The sequence below is a fragment of the Magnolia sinica genome, chromosome 14 (genome assembly GCF_029962835.1).
Source record: "Magnolia sinica isolate HGM2019 chromosome 14, MsV1, whole genome shotgun sequence".
NCBI lineage: Eukaryota > Viridiplantae > Streptophyta > Magnoliopsida > Magnoliales > Magnoliaceae > Magnolia > Magnolia sinica.
Window position 1 is genome coordinate 15,442,097 of NC_080586.1, and position 16,785 is coordinate 15,458,881.

Genomic DNA, 16,785 nt, shown 5'->3' on the forward strand with positions numbered 1-16,785 from the left:
GATTTTTAGCTGCAAATGATCTTGGTTACTGTCCTTTCAAACCGAATCGAAGAGAATCTATTGACAGAAGCATTTTAAAGCATCTGAGTTTTCTTGATTTCCCTTCTTGTAAACAGAATTTCGAAAACCACTTGCCGGCAATTAGGAATTTCAAAAAGGGGAATCCCTCAGTGGGTAGAGATGTTAGAGGAATCTGCACAAATGACAAATTACCTCATCCTAGAAGTTCAAAAATGTACTTTCAAGTTGTTGAACCAAATCCTTGAGAATCTGTAATTGCATTTTCTAGCATTTGAATTTTTTGCATTTCTGTTCTTGTAAACAGAATTTCAAAACCCTTTACAAGATTCTCCCATTTTTTTGGCAATAGTTTCTAAGGTCTGTTTTCTTTACCCAATTGCTACAAAATCAGTAGGCTCTTTGTTAGTATTTTGATTTTCTTGGAAATGGAATTTCAAAAATCTTTACAAGATTCTGCTTCTTTATTTATTTACTTTTATTTTTTTATATTGATTATTAGTTGTTGATAAGCTCTGTTTTTATTTGATTTTCTTTTTTATTTACTCTTTTAAATTCGTTGCAGACTGTTTGTTTGATTTCTTTTCGTGCAATCTCGGGGGTATATCAAGCTTTGGTATGATCTCTCTTGACTTTTGTCTTTCTTCTTACGATTTCTTGTTTCCAGTTTTCAGGCAATCATAGATACATATCTCATATCAATGGACAAACATCACATTATGTTTCTTCTCTTCACATTTATCTTCTGGGCAGTACTACTTTCTGAAACATCAGCAGTGACCTATCCTTTGGATGGTAATTTGAATATGTTTATCGCTTCTCCTTTTATTGTTTGTATATATATGTATATACATTTGTGAAAGTTTTGATAGATCATATGGGAGAATATACTAACTTGAAAGGGTGAAAAGCTGGAACTTCTAAAGATTACTGAAATGAAAGCATGTCCTCTGCCTGGGCCATGTGGATCAATGTAATACCCACTTCATAAGGTAGGCCCATGGCCTGCTCATGGTGAGACCTACCTCTTGAGTGGCGGGCCATTCCAGGCATCCATATGCATCGGTCAATGAATCCACTCGCGCAGTCCAGAAGAATCTCTGGTAGAAGTTCACCATTGTTTTTGAGACAGTAGCGACCAATCCTGCTTAACGCGGCACACATACTGCTATTCCAACCATCCAAACTGTGGGGCACACTATGGTGGAGGATTTCTTGAAAATCACACTATTTGGCAATCCTAGCCATCCGATTGGTGGGTGGTTAAAAGAAACACAGAGTATTACCAATTCAACGACATATATCAGATAGTTATTATCATCTGCTCAGTCTCATTTACGGTTTTACTCCATCCGAGATCGGCTCAGTGGTTTGGCTAGTCTGAATTTCCATACATGTGTATGGTGGAAGAGATCACCATTTTTGAGATGGTAGTCACCTATAACAGGAATCATAATCACCCTCATCTAAGTCTTATCCCAACTAATTGGGGTTGGCAACATAAATCTTGTCAAGCTATTCCACTCTATCAAGTACATATCGTCCAGTCCCATTAAGGATCTGCTGTGAAAATACCACACGGGTATGCTGGCATTTTTTTGTCTGCAAGAAATGATGATGTGTTGTGGCTCATAAGCTGTTAGTGTTTTTTGCTGCATGTGTATTGTGTATCTGAGAATGGGAACCACATGATACTTGACCCAGGGGAAACCTTGGTATGATTGGGTTTTAATTTTGTATAAATGGGGAGTTTTTCAGAGATCAAGACTATTGGTTTGTTCTGTCCACAAACTGTAAGATCCTAGCCACCAATCATGAGCCTTTTTTCAGATGAATATGCGGGCTGTTTTTGTGTTTGTCCTCAACAGTCTATTTTCAGGACATAGAATGAAGGTCAAGAACTTAGGATTGTTTCATTTAGGAGGTTTTTGGGGCATGTTCCATACGTGGCGGGGCCAATGGTCAGGATTACTAAACCAAGGGCCTTGACCCAGGATAGTTGATTTTTTTTTTTCCTAGCAGAAGCGGGGTCTGTGGACAAGTTACAAACCAGTTGTTCCTCTGGATTCCGCGATGGACATATCATGGCCCAAAGTCTTCCTAATAGGCAGTCCTAATCTTTGCATTTGTGATTGGCCCATTAATTGCAAAGAAGAGAAATAAAGTAACATTCCACATTCGAATTTCGACTGAAAAAAGGGTCCATATGGGTCGTCAGGATCTTCCAACCTGAGAGAGATTTTTTGGACATCATCCGTCCAAGATGGGCCCAAATGGACAAATTGACCCCACCGGTACTACTGAACCATGGACTCCATTTGTGGAAACTGAAATCCCCAGAATACTTTGCATAATAATGCTGAAAGACCAAATGGAATTCTCACACTTTCTTTTTCTTAGTACAGAAATTCTCACACTTCCACTCAGCATATCAAATGGAATTCCTGAGTTACCCCTTCTCTTTTCTCATTGCAGTCGCAACTCTGCAGGGCCTTTACATCTCCCTGAACTTCCCACCCCAACTCACTGGATGGAAATTTGTAGGTGGTGACCCCTGTGGAGAAAGCTGGGAAGGAATCAAATGCTCTGGAGATGCCATCCAATCCATGTAACACATCACCTTCTGTTCTTATCTTTGTCCTCAATTTCTCTTCTTGTACAAACTGTTTTTACTTCTATTTCCTCAACAGCAAAATTTGTGGGCTACAAATCACTGGAATGATGGCTTTCGAACTTGCTAACCTACAATCACTTGAGGAACTGTAAGTGGTTTTGGCAGCAGTTGTATGCAAATCCGTTTCCTTTTGTTCCCAATTTATAGAAATTTATCTTGTAGCCCGGACCCAATTCAATTCTAACGTACATCAAATTTCATCTAAGTGCGTCTAAGTTCATCCAAGTGTATTTAAGATCCTCCATGTTCATCTACACGTGGGATGAGCTTAGCTTCACTTGGATGAACTTAAAAGCACTTTGTAAGTTAAGCTTAACATATAAACAAAGCTTTTTATTTGATCTGGTTCCATTTATCTTTACTAATTCAAATATCCTTCCCTTGTACAGGGACGTCAGTAACAATAGCATTCATGGCGTAATTCCTTTATTTTTGCCCCCCAGTGCAACCCATATGTAAGATGTCTATAACTTTTTATGGCTTCCTTTTCCTATAGAGGATTTAATCTTTTTATTTTATTTTATTTTATTTGAATCTCAATTCCAAGATATATTTTTGTTTTCTTCCTGCAATGCAGAAACCTGGCATTCAATCGGCTGAGACAGGATATTCCATTCTCCATAGCTTCCTTGAAATCTCTCCGTTATTTGTAAGTTCTTGTAATGAGTGAGGGTGTTTAATTCTCTAGTTTATGAGTAGCCAGCTCATATTTGCCAACCGATCTTTTTTCCATGTGCAGGAATCTGAGTCACAATTCCCTCTCTGGTTCCATTGGGGACATATTTACTGGTCTGGAGAATCTAAAACAAATGTAAGATTTCATTTGCTAACTTTGTTATGTAGATGAACTAGATGGAAATTATTTTGGCCTGAAATATTACCGCAAGTATTAATTTTAGAAAAAAAGTATAAAATGATTTCACGAGAAAACAGTTACCCACAGCAGTCAGTTTCGGTGCACTTCTACCGACATAATTTCATTGATTAAACTATAGGGTTAAATGATATTTTTTCTTCGATCCCCACCATACATGTGCCATGCGTACAGTGATTATAACTGTACCCTCCAGTGGGCCCATCATGGATGGGCTTACTTTCAGAAATCACATCAATTGGACAAGCATAACAGACAGCCAGTTTAATTCATTTTTAAACTGTGACCATACATGGCAGGGTCCATTGAGTTCATGGTTCTGATAACATATCCATACATGGTATAGTGGGGAGTTGGGAGAAGCATTATTCTGGTTGGACTCAGGAGACACCTTAATGGTCTTCTAAAGTGTAAATTATGTTTCAGGGATTTATCCTACAACAGTTTCACAGGAAATCTGCCCATTTCATTTGTTTCCTTGACGAGTCTTACTGCTCTGTAAGTATGCTAATGGGCTAAGTTTCTTCAATCTATGCATTTAATTTTTTTATTTTTTTATTTTTTATTTTTATTATTTTTATTATTATTATTTTGCAATGTGATTTGTATACCATTAACCATCCATGGTTTATTCTGTCAGTGACCTGCAGAACAACCAATTTACTGGATCAGTTAACTTCCTGGCGGGTCTCCCTCTATCATACCTGTATGTCTTGAACTAAGTGTCTTACTTTGTATGGATTGTCTATTCTTCAATACTTTTTAAGCCTAATTACACAGTTCTGATTTTAACTGCTCTAAGTTTCAGTAATATTCGAAACAACTACTTCAGCGGTGTTGTTCCTAAGCAGTTTGAACTCATTTCAAATCTCAGGTAATAAGAGTAGGCATTTTATGAATGTATGATGCTTTATTTCTTATGTTTCTTTTATGAATCCGATATCCAATCTCCTCTTTCTTACTAATTAACCTCCATGTTTCTTGTTAGTATTGAGGGAAATATGTTTGCAACCAACACTGTCTGTCCACCGCCAAATATCACTCCTGATAATAGGCCGAGCTGTCAGAACATCAATAATTCCACATCAACTGAGAATGATAGCCATGATCATAAAATGTTGCCAAATATCACTCCTGATAATAGGCCGAGCAGTCAGAACATCAACAATTCCACATCAACTGAGAATGATAGCCATGATCATAAAATGTTGGGGCGTGGGTCAATAATTGGGGCAACTGCATGCCTAGTAACCTGTGTAGCAGCTCTTGTCATAATACACAAGCATATATCCTACATCAACTGAGAATGATAGCCATGATCATAAAATGTTGCCAAATATCACTCCTGATAATAGGCCGAGCAGTCAGAACATCAATAATTCCACATCAACTGAGAATGATAAATGAAAACTTAAATTACTCTTTAAATGTGCTTGATTCTATTGATTTGTAATGCCTTAGCATTTAGTCTCTATTAAAATTCGTGAATGTTTTTTCCTTTGAAGGGAAATGTTTGAATAGATAGAATAGCGGTTCCCATCGGTTTTTGTATCTTGTAGCTTCAGTGATTGGCTTCTCTTTTGCAGCACAAGCAGAGAGTTCAGTGCAGTCGTCTGTTGATTTTTCTTCTCTAGCCAATCAAGTCCTCTGCCCACCATTGATCTGAATTTATAGGATGTTGAATTGATGCAACAAAACCAAAATAACGATACAGTTCAGAGGTTGAATTTTGATGGTGATGTGCCATTTCTTGAATGATTTCAATGGTCTGAATTTTTACTGTGCAAGTTAGATCAATTTGAGTTATCCTATCTCCTCAATTCACTATGATGCATGAATAAAAATGGGTATGTCGCAAGGCAATGCGTTGAGTTGAAGAGAGGGATCAAGAGCCTTATAAATTGGTGATTTCATTAGTAGGGCCAGCCTGAGCCAGACAAGAATGGTTGGGACCTGGCTCGACCTGGCCTGGCTCGAAAACTGAAAAATTCCTCACTCCCACTTAAATGTTCCTGATCTATCCATTGATCAAGTGGGCCTCACATGCACAAAGAAATATATACTCAGGAATGAAATCAATGGTTTTCATTCAAGATGCTAGGCCTGAAAATTAATCGGCCCATCCATGCTAAGTCCCCTTGCCCATGGGTCAGGCTAATAGGTCCAAGTCTCGTCTAAATCTTGGTTGGCTCTTTGGATTGCCTGGCCCATTGTCATTCATATGTAGAAAGCCCATCAGCCTAGCCAGAGCCCTTGGTAGGGTTTTCACTTTTCAGTGTTTTTTTTTTTTTTTTTTGAATGCCACATGCACAAATGTCATATTTTAACTTTAACAACAAACCTACATAAATGTCCACCAATCCAATAGTCAAATAACAAAATAAGCAAAATTTTTAGCATTTTGTATGGAATTTCTAAGTAGCTAATCTCCAGTGTATCATCCATCCTAAGCTCGCTTGGCAGTTATTTTAAAGAATAGAGGGATTTTTGATATATAAAACCCTCTGTTTTGATCCACTAAAACGGTAGTCCCACCTCTATAATTATTCCAAAATATGCTTCCATCTATTTTAGATATAGTAAAAAAGCACACCAAATTCCACTTTTGTCTAACAAGAAAGTTACTAAAATGACTCTTGGGGGATAGAAATGGGTATTTTGTGTATGGAAATGATGTGGCCCATCCATGGCGGCACCAATACATGTTAGGACAAGAGCTCAAAAATCAAGCAAATTCAAATCTCAAGCAGGCCGTACAGTAGTAAATGGTGGTGATTGGACATCCAACATTAGACCTTATAGCTTAGGGAGGTTTTGGATTAGGCTAGTTTTCCTTTCATCCCGATGGGAATAACCTTGTGAAAGGGGAGATTACGTGATGGGCATTTTGGTCATATACAAAATATGTAACTGATTCGTTTGCCAAACTGATGTAGGGGCTTTTATTGCAAATGACAGGGAAGGTAGGGGCTTATATGGGAATATCATTATATCAATAAGGGAGGGGTTTTTTGGGAAACGGATTGGCTACTCCCCCAGCCACCAGCCACGGTCGGTGCTCTGTGCTCTGTGGCCCCATCATGATGTATGTGTTTCATCCATGCCGTTCATCCATTTTTACAGATCATTTTATGGCTTTCATTCAAAAAAAAAGAGGAATATAAATATCAGGTGGACCACCCCACAAGAAAACAATAGTGATTGGATATCCACCATTAAAATCCTCCTAAGGCCCACTGTACTGTTTATTTGACATCCAATATGTTGATTATGTCATACAGACCTAGATGAAGAGAAAAAACAAAGATCATCTTGATCCAAAACTTTTATGGCCCTTAAAAAGTTTTTAATGTTCGACGTTCATTCAACACTGTTTCCTATAATGTGGTCTACTTAAGATTGGGATATACCTCATTTTTTGTATCATACCATAAAATGATCTATTAAAATATATGGACGGCATGGATGAAACACATACATCATGGTGGGGGCCACAGAGCACCGACCATCAGCCATTGGCTGGTGGCAGGGGGAGTAGCCAATTCGTTCCCGGTTTTTTAAAAAAAAAAAAAAAATTTATGCCAATAGAACAAAAGTTGGGGGGTTGTATGTAAAAAAAAAACAAAGCTTAAAAAGAGAAAAGAAAGAGAGGGTCATTTGATATTCTGTGTGACGCTTGATGCACGTGAACTCAGAAAACTGTATGCATGGCATTCATTATAAATTCCATTGTATTATCAAACTTGGAGAGTATATGCTATGTATGGAAACAGTAGGTACAAAGGCTATACATAAGTTACCATACATGCTATGTATGGAAACAGTAGATACAAAGGCTATACATAAGTTACCATACAACCATTTCATCGTATGTGTAGAATATCCAATCCTTGTAAAGTATGACAAAAAAAAATAATGATGATCACTTGATATGACAATCAAGCTGCATTAGGTGGGCCACACGAGTACAATGAGTCATAGCAGTTGATGTCCATTGATTTAGCTGTTGTGTCCCACTTTATAGTAACTTTCGGATACAGCCCTGTATCTGATCATTTCTCAGTGTATAGTCAACATAGAAAGAATCTCGCTGATAGGAGATCATCGCCTTTTTTAAAAAAATAATAATAATTAAAACTACTTTCATTCCTTGATGCCTCAAATTTTACAAGACATCGGTGGGCTCCAGAAAGCAAAAAGGAGATATGGGCGGCCTATCATGTCCATTTACAAATGTGCGCCATATGTAAGGTCGCCTTGTTCCCCGCTCAAAACTCTCTAATAGACCCCAGCCCCACCTTATCTAAAGACAGGCCCTGACAAGGAGAGGTAAGTAAGAGGCCTTCGTGAAAACACGAATTCCCTGACTGTCGCTACCTTCTCTAGCCAATCCATCTGTCGGGCCATTTCCTTCTCTCGGAACGTGAGTGACTACGAAACATCCCCTCTTTATTACCCCTTCTATTCTGGTTAACCAGTACCTCCATTTGCATGCCAATTGGGACCGCTCTTTCAAGGCTTCCACCACAAATTTGAGTCCGATTCGACAACCACCTTAGTTAGCCTGCGGTTCACGCAGTGGGCCATACCATCGTGCATCGCTTGGAGTTCAGCCCTGTTATTGGATCCCTCCCCATAACCTATGAAAAACGCAAATATGAGGTTCCCGTTGGCATCTCTACATATACCACCTCTTCCAAATAGCCCCGAATTCCCTTTTGCGAACCCATCTACATTCAATTTAGCCCAGCCCATCCCTGGCCTGACCCACTTCACAACAGCGAACTTCTTACTAGGAGTAGGAGGATGGGATATCCCCAAATCTAGGTAGACCAAGTTGTGGATCAGTGGCTGAGATCTGGGAGTTGGGATCCCATTGCCCGCCCTCCCCAACCGCCACCTGACTCGTTCCACCACTACCAAAATAGGGGGCATGCTCCCGTCGAATCTCGCTGCATTCCTGGCTCTCCAGATTTCCCACACTATGAGACAGGGAGTTAGGTGACGCAACATCAAGGTGATGCCTCCAAGAAGGTGTGGCTACCACCAACAGTTCAATCTCTCCTGGACCGAAAGATGAAGGGGAAGGGGAAGCCCAAAAAGATCGTTGAAGTACCGCCATACCTTGGCAGCCAAGCTACCTTTAACAAACAGATGTGTCAAAGATTCTGAGTTAGGCTTGAGATCTGGCTCTTAGATCCTGTCATCAACCGGAATTGCCCCTTGCAACAACCTCCATGCAAATGTGGCTATCTTAGGCGGCATTTTAGAGTGCCACACCCATTTAGCCTAGCCCCTTCGATACCCTCCTTCTCTACACACCTCCCAGGCTGATTTTACCATGAAACTACCTGACGGTTTGTAAGGCCAGAAGCAAGAGTCAACTTCCTTTGACGTGTAGAAACCTCCATTGTGACCATATCGTCGCCGCTATTCCAACGACGCGTCTTGTGTGTCCATCCGATGTGTGGATCATAAGTTGTGTGCATCTCATTTGTAGCCTTTGAGCATGATCATGTGGCCCACCTAGTGTGGAGGGCACATTTTTCAAGGTGGCCACCCTCTTTTGTGCAAATTCCAACACACACTACCCATACACTACCTAAACCCCCCATATCCTACACCACCCACCACCCACACACTACCCATCCCTACTCTAGCCTAGCAACATAGTTTATATCACCATAGGCTATGATGATTTTTCTCTTATCTAGGAGAGAGAGTGATGATTACTTTCCCTCTCTCTCTTTTCTAGCAAATTTCCATACTCTCCCTCTCATTTCTCTCTACTCTCTTCTCTCTTTCTTTCTCTCTTACAAAAAAATTCAGCCCCATTTTCCCTCTTCTCCAGCCCCTTCTCCCTCAAATCCTCTCCCATCTAACCTTCAACAATCCATCTCACCCATTGAAACATGTCCCTTGGAGCATGAAGAGAAGATTAATGTAACTTTGGAGTGGGATCCATTAAGGTGGGTGATTACAATTTTTTATCTTCTTTTCTACCCTTTGATCTTATTTTTCTTCTTAAATGGATCATCTAGGACCCACCAATTCATGGTGAGGATCCCATTTGATCCCATGGATGTGGCCCTTTGGCCTATCCAACATGCATGTCATGATCTATGATGGGGCCATTCTCCATAGACCCTATCATGATGTATTTAATGATCCACTCCATCTTAAGGTAATCTAGACCCTAAGGATCATGTTGGGATGGCATCCTAACTATCCATATCAATTATAGATCATGCATGTAGTGATTTTATATTGCATGTATAATTAATATAGTTGTATGGGTATGATTCATTCTTGGGAGCGCCCATTAGTGGCGGGGCCCTACCCCATGCCCAGATTGTGTTTCTTCTCCATCTTTTCTTTCCTATTTTTATGGTAAATATGATGTATGTGTGGCCCACTTGATGTGCCATGTAACTAAGCCCAAGTGATTAGATGTGAAGGCCCACCTTGTTGCCCCATATTCTGGTCATGTTTTGGACAGCATTTGGGCTTAATATTATGGGTGATCTTGGAAGGGGCTTAGGTCTGAGATTTGTGTGACCCATCTAGGTAGACCCCACCCTAAGGAAATGGTGATTTATTTCCCTTTTAATTATCTTTTGGGGTGGTTTGGACAGCAACATGTTGTCCAAATCTGTCTGGACAGATTTTTGGGTCATCTTGAGGCCAGATTTTTGGGCATTTAGAGGGGTGTTTGGTCCCATGTAATATATGTTTATTGAAGGTGTGTACTCCACCTACAGTTATTCTAAATTTCAGCCCCAAATGACTCCATTTGGTTATCCAAAAGGGTGGGCCAAGAGGGGTGGTCAGCCTGATTTTCTGCTGTGCAGTCCAGCAATGTAGACTGTTGTAAACTGAAATTCATAAATTATTTTGATGATGGTGGGTAACCTTTTTGGGTTTTCTCTTATTTTATAAATGCTGAGAGACTTTGGCCCTCAATTTCTAGAATTTTGGAGGCCCATGACCCACCCATTGGAATGGCCCAAATTCAGCACAGTCATATTCCAGCAATACTCCACCCTGTACAGATTGTATCCTTCAAATTAATTAAAATACTTTTGGGTATCCTAAAATCATGAAAATTTATAAAGAGGTGTTCCACCCATGTTGTGACCCATCCACAAAATTTTAAGGCCAATGGACACCTGTATACACCATGGTGGTGGCTAGACCGGCCCATTACAATATGGTGTCCAGATCAGTCCGATTTTCTGGACAGTCTGTTTCATTTAAATAAATTAAAATAATTTTAAGTGTCTAAAACTTTTGAAATTTTGTGGAGGTGTGACCCATTTATGTATGTGTCACTCTGCAAAATTTTAAGCCCAACGGACATTCGAGCTGACTGTGGTGCGGCCTGCAAATTTGGGTCAGTTTCGGCCAAATACCCAGGCCCATATGGGACGCCCCATGTGGGCTACCTGCTGGACCTTGGTCTAGCAGTGTGGCCCACCTACTCTCTTATATCGTATGATGTAACCCTATGTGGTGGGGCCCTCTGACTTGATAGCTGGACCACTTGGGCTGATGTCCTAATCAAATGAAACAATTACTGGACTCCAATAGGCCCATAAACCTGTTGGGTTAAAAATCCAGCAACTTGTTATAATTATGCTTGGCCTTTGGGCTGAAATTTTGAGGAGTGGGGCCCACCACATTGTGAAGATCTTAGAGGGAATAATTTATACCTTTGGTTCCTTAAATGTTGGGCTTAATAAATGCACTTTTGAGGCCCACCACAGTTGAATTTAATTGGGTCCATGAATGTAGCTAGTTGTTGAACTCTTTAGGCCCAATTGGGCTGGAACTTTCCAGATAGGCCCATTGAACTCTTGGGCCATTTTTACCATACTATTGTGTTGGGTTAGTGGGCCGGATTACACAAGTAGATGGGCCCTTGGTTGCCCACCAAATCAACTTTAATACTTGGGCCGGGTTGTAGGCCCAACTTACTTGACTAAGAGCATGACATTTGCCCATGTGGTTTGAGCAATGGGTTGCCCACTAGGCCACCACAATATATGGGATTAGTGGCCTTTATGTTGGGCCCTAACCTTTCCCCTATGGGCCCATAGTGGTATATATGGGTTGGGCTATGTGTGTTTCCCTTGGACCCATGTTTTGGATAGGCCTTGGGCCGCCTTTCTGAAGCCCAACATGAGTGTTTGTGGTATGATTATGGCTGCCCGTTTCTTATTTCTGATGTTGCGTGGGCCTTGGGCCTTGATCCATGATCAATTAGAGATGGGCTACCTCTTGGGGACCAATTGTGGTTGGATGCCCACATTGGTGGCCCTAAGGTAGGCCCATAGGCTTCTATGGGTGGTTAAAGGCCCACCATAGACCCTTACTAGGCCCGTTTCATCTATTTAGGCCCATACCATTGTTCTCCTTAGTCTCGTGGGCTACCCCAGGTATATGGGTCCGTCGTATTCCTTATAAGGAATTGGTTAAGTACCTAGACCCTTCATGGTTAGGTAAAGAGTTCATCTTCACCTCATTGACACCCCTATTTATCTTCATGGCCCACTCCCATATGCATCATATGCATGCTTGGTTGAGGTATGATTGGCCATGGTTGTGCCATTGTGTAGGACATGTTGGTTTCTTCCCGAGAGATGGATGGGTGATTGTGTGATTCATGCATCTGGCATTACATAACTTGTGGATATCCACCCTTCATTAGGGCCTTACCTCCACAGGGGTATTTGTGGATGGCCTTATATATTGACACCGAAAATATTAGTTGAGCATACCGGGTGCATAGGATGCCCATGGGTGAAATTCTCAAAACTTCTATGGTACCAAGGATTTGCTCCAACGCCGTGACCGAGTGGAAACTATGAACGCACGAGGGCCTTATACCGTTAGGCCGTGACTCCCACTGTTGTGTAGTCGGTTGGATAGGGGTGTGGCCTTACCTCCTAGTGTGAGGAGGCATTACTAGGCCGAGTCTGACCGACTCGTAAATGGGTCCGCTACCTTCCGGCCTTGTTGGTGATTGGTTGTCCACAAAGCGGGTAGTGAGGTCTCTTATGCTCGTTTGACTATGCGGTCTGCAGAGCGGCATCATTCAGCAGTGTAATAGACCCGTGATTTTCTTATGATTGAAAATGTATTTGACTTATGGTTTGGATATGAGCACGGCATTACTTGCATCACATTAGCATTGGTTGTACAAGCCCCCCTCCCCCCTTCATGCGTAGCCTTGGTATGGCACCCATTACTCATTGCATCGCATTCATGGTAAGCCTTGGTAAGGCTAGTGATATGCTTATTGATCATGCTTCTCTCCTTATACCTCTTACTATTCTTCTATGTACCACTGTCACACACTTACACCACCCTCTAAGCTTCTATAAGCTTATGCACGATTGATGCGTGTAGGAGACTCTAGGTAGGCGCCGTAGTAGCAGAGCGTGGAGTAGGGTTGAGCAGTGAGGATTCCAGTGTTGCTGATTTCTCTCTTTTCCTTTTATTCTCATGTATGTCCTTTTGGACCTTATGGATGATGTAAAAGTTCAAATTTTTAGTGGATTTTGTGATGTGTGCCTTTGTTATTCTCAGATGTACTTGCTGTGATCTTAGCCAAGCTACCTTTAACAAACAAATGTGTCAAAGATTTCGAGTTAGACCTGAGATTCGGCTCTTGGATCCTGTCATCAACCGGAATTGCCCCCTGCAACAACCTCCATGCAAATGTGGCTATCTTAGGCGGCATTTTAGAGTGCCACACCCATTTAGCCTAGCCCCTTCGATACCCTCCTTCTCTACACACCTCCCAGGCTGATTTTACCATGAAACTACCTGACGGTTTGTAAGGCCAGAAGCAAGAGTCAACTTCCTTTGACGTGTAGAAACCTCCATTCCTGATGTGGTCCAACACCCCTTAAGGGAGATAATTCAAGACCGACGACAAAAGAAGCAAGCCCTCTGCACCAAGAAGATCATGCACTCTAAGCTCCTGTAGCTCCTCAAGAATTTGCAGGGAGGCAAGCTCCTCCAGCGGACCGAGACCCGTCCAGTTTCTATGCTATAGGCTGCAGCTACCTTACCCCACATGCCATTACACCTTATTGTCCAACAATGAAAACAACTTCTTAAGGCTTTCAGAGGTTTCCTGGATATCCACATACTTGGATCTCATAAAATCTACCCATAAACTGCATTCCTTACTGAACTTTACTACCCAAGCCATCTTGAGTCTCAGGGCTTTCATGACCTCCTTCAACTTTCTGACTCCAAGTCCACCTTCAGCTTTAGGCCTTGCGATTTTGCTCCATTTAAACCAGTGAAGCTTCCTCTTTCCTTCCTGCCAACCCCATAAGAACTTAGTGAAACTCCTTTCCATATCTGTCATTGCCTGCCCCGGGAGAATAGCAACTACCATTGTGTGAACAGGGATACTGCTTAGCACATGGGTAATCAGGGTTGCCCTCCTAGCCCAGGATAGATTCCTTGCATTCCACCCTTGGATCTTCACTGCCATTTTATCTAACATAATTAGTTGAAAGACACCTCTTCTAACCCTCCCTTTAACAATTGACACCCCTGAATAGATTATCCCTGCTGCTGAATTGGATATCCCGAGGATTCTCTCGATGTCCCTAACCCTGCCAATGGGCAGCTTGGAAGAACAGTGGAAACAACTTTTCCTGAGAATGATCTTCTGTCCTAATGATGTTTGGTAGGCTGACAGGAACCTGACTACCGCTTTCAGCGACACGCAACCCCCATTTAAAAACAACAATGTATCATCTGTGTATAGCAAGTGAGAGATTTGCGTGCATCCCTGTTTTAGCTTAAAGGGTTGACATAAGCCGTTGCTCACCAACGCCCTAAAACCTCTGCTAAGTACATCTGCTCCCAGAATGAATAGGCTGGGAGAGAGAGGGTCCTTAATGCAATCCTCGAGATGATTTAAAGAAACCCGCTCCTTCTCCATTGATAAGCACTGAGAATTAGTTATTATTTCAGCATTTTTCCACCATATTCATCCAGTCAGGGCTGAAACTGAAGTGCGATAGAACCTTTTTGAGGAATCCCCACTCCACCCCGTCATACACCTTCTCCATATCCAGTTTTAGCGCTATGTTCCCACCTCATACCTTTCTTTTCTATATCCCTGAATAGCTCTTGACCGAGGGCGATATTTTCAACTATACAACAACCCCTAACAAATGCTCCTTACTCAGGGGATACAAGCTTTGGGAGCACCTTACCTAACCTGGCAGCGATGATTTTGGCGAAGATCTTATAAACGCAGTTGCACAGGCTGATAGGCCGAAAATCAAAGAATCTGGTAGGGGCTGACATTTTAGGAACTAAGCAAATGAGGGATGTTGTAAACGATATGGGAAAACTCCCTCCCTGGAATAGGTGCACCACCGCTTTGAGAATGTCTGTCCCCACTATGTGTGCCAGCAACCGGCGAAGAAAGCCCTTGAAAAACCATCTGGACCTGGAGCTCCATCTTTCGGGAGCGCAAAAATCACTTTCCTCACCTCGTCTAGGGATGGGATCTCCATGAGATGATCATTGTCTCCTTCAGACATGAGATGCAGGATGAACTCTAAGAGGTTCGCTGTTGGCGGACATGCTTCCGACTGAAACAAAGTGGAGAAGAACTTCACCACTTCCTCTTTTTATAATAACCTGATCTGATATTTTTTGCCCTGATTCAAGTTGAATCTCCCTGATTCCGATTCTTCTCACCCTCTGTGTGGCTGACAAGTGGAAGAATTTTGTGTTTCTATCCTGTTCCTCGAGCTAGCTGTTACGGGCCTTCTGCTTCCAGAAGATCTCTTTTGCAAGTTCCATCTGAGCCAGATGATGCTTAGCTTCTTTGAATTCTTTAGGACTGATCAGTTCCGGGGATGTCTACCCCCGACTTTCTAGCTCCTCCAGGTCCTGCTCTACTGATTTTAGCTGCTGGAATACATTCCTGAATACATCCCTATTCCATACCTTTAGCCTTTGCTTCACATTTCTAATTTTCAGCATCAAGTTTACTATGGGCTGAGTCGACATCTCTTCTTCCCATGCTTCCTCAATCACTTGGACAAAAGAGTCGTGCATCAGCCACATTCTCTAGAATCGGAATAGCTTGGCGATTGTCTGGGCAACCCCGGGGAAAGCCATCAGCAAAGGGGTGTGGTCTGAATTCATTTCACAGCAGATGATTAACCTTAAATCGGGGAAAATGATTCACCCAATATCCATTGCACAGGACCCTGTCGAGCCTGGCCCACACTCGAGTGTTTCCAGCTTGGTTATTACACTGGGTAAACCTATTCCCGATGAACCCCGCATCCATCAAACCTACATTATCAATGGCATCAGCGAATTCTACTGAGCTACCGAGATCCTGATTCCTGGTGCCTCTGCTTTCCATGTTGTCCAATACTGCGTTAAAGTCACCACATACTACCCATGGCCCGTGAGTGCATCTTGCCACAACTACCATGTTGTTCTAGAGATCCCTCCTTTGGATTCTTAAACACTTGGCACACATAATGGAGAGAAGGAAGGAGTTAGGGGAATTCTGTAAACATACATTCAAAGATAGCATTTAGTTAGACATATTTGCAACAGAGACTGTTAACAAACTCTTGTAGAAAAATCAAAATTTCCCCCCTGCTTCTACATTGGAGAATGAGGAGTGGAAGCTGTAAGTGTTGTGTACACTTTTGTTTGATTGTAAGTGTTGTGCATACTTTTGTTTGTCAAATTTCGATGAGACAAAACATCTTAAGTGATGGAAAGTTCACCGTCAAAAAAGATGGAAAGTTCTTCAAGAACAAACCTTGAAGATTGGATAGTGCAAGAACAAGTTCAAGTCATGGATAATTCAAGCCAAAGAGTATTCAAGTTCTACTACTTTTATAGTAGAAGATCAAGCTCCACCTTCAAGTAGAAGATTCAAGCTATACACTTCAATGTCTAGCTTTCTCAGGTATAAATGACCCTAGAAAGGCCTTAGACTTAGGTGCTTTTAAATGTTAAACTTATACGGGTTTATATACTTTGGTTAGGCTTTAATTCGACTAATCTAAGCCTTAGTTTGACTAGTCTAAGCTATGGCTCGACCAGTCTATCTTCAACCAGTCCGAGATTCAAACTCAAAAAACGGATATTTCTGGTGGTTTCTCGACCAGTTGAAGGGTGCTCGACTCGAAGTCCAGCAACTTAATTT

At 41.7% G+C, this 16,785-nt stretch overlaps 1 protein-coding gene across 1 annotated transcript in view; it reads left to right on the top strand.

The window, feature by feature from the left end:
* LOC131224892 (protein STRUBBELIG-RECEPTOR FAMILY 2-like) overlaps positions 1-4,870 on the top strand; it is a 62,916-nt gene extending 58,046 nt beyond the window's left edge. Inside the window, exons 5-11 of the mRNA XM_058220337.1 lie at positions 3,082-3,147; positions 3,270-3,341; positions 3,432-3,503; positions 3,993-4,064; positions 4,207-4,272; positions 4,375-4,440; positions 4,555-4,870. Of these exons, the coding sequence (XP_058076320.1) occupies positions 3,082-3,147; positions 3,270-3,341; positions 3,432-3,503; positions 3,993-4,064; positions 4,207-4,272; positions 4,375-4,440; positions 4,555-4,870 (730 nt within the window). The remainder of the gene's footprint in view (positions 1-3,081; positions 3,148-3,269; positions 3,342-3,431; positions 3,504-3,992; positions 4,065-4,206; positions 4,273-4,374; positions 4,441-4,554) is intronic.
* The last annotated feature ends 11,915 nt before the right edge of the window (positions 4,871-16,785 follow it).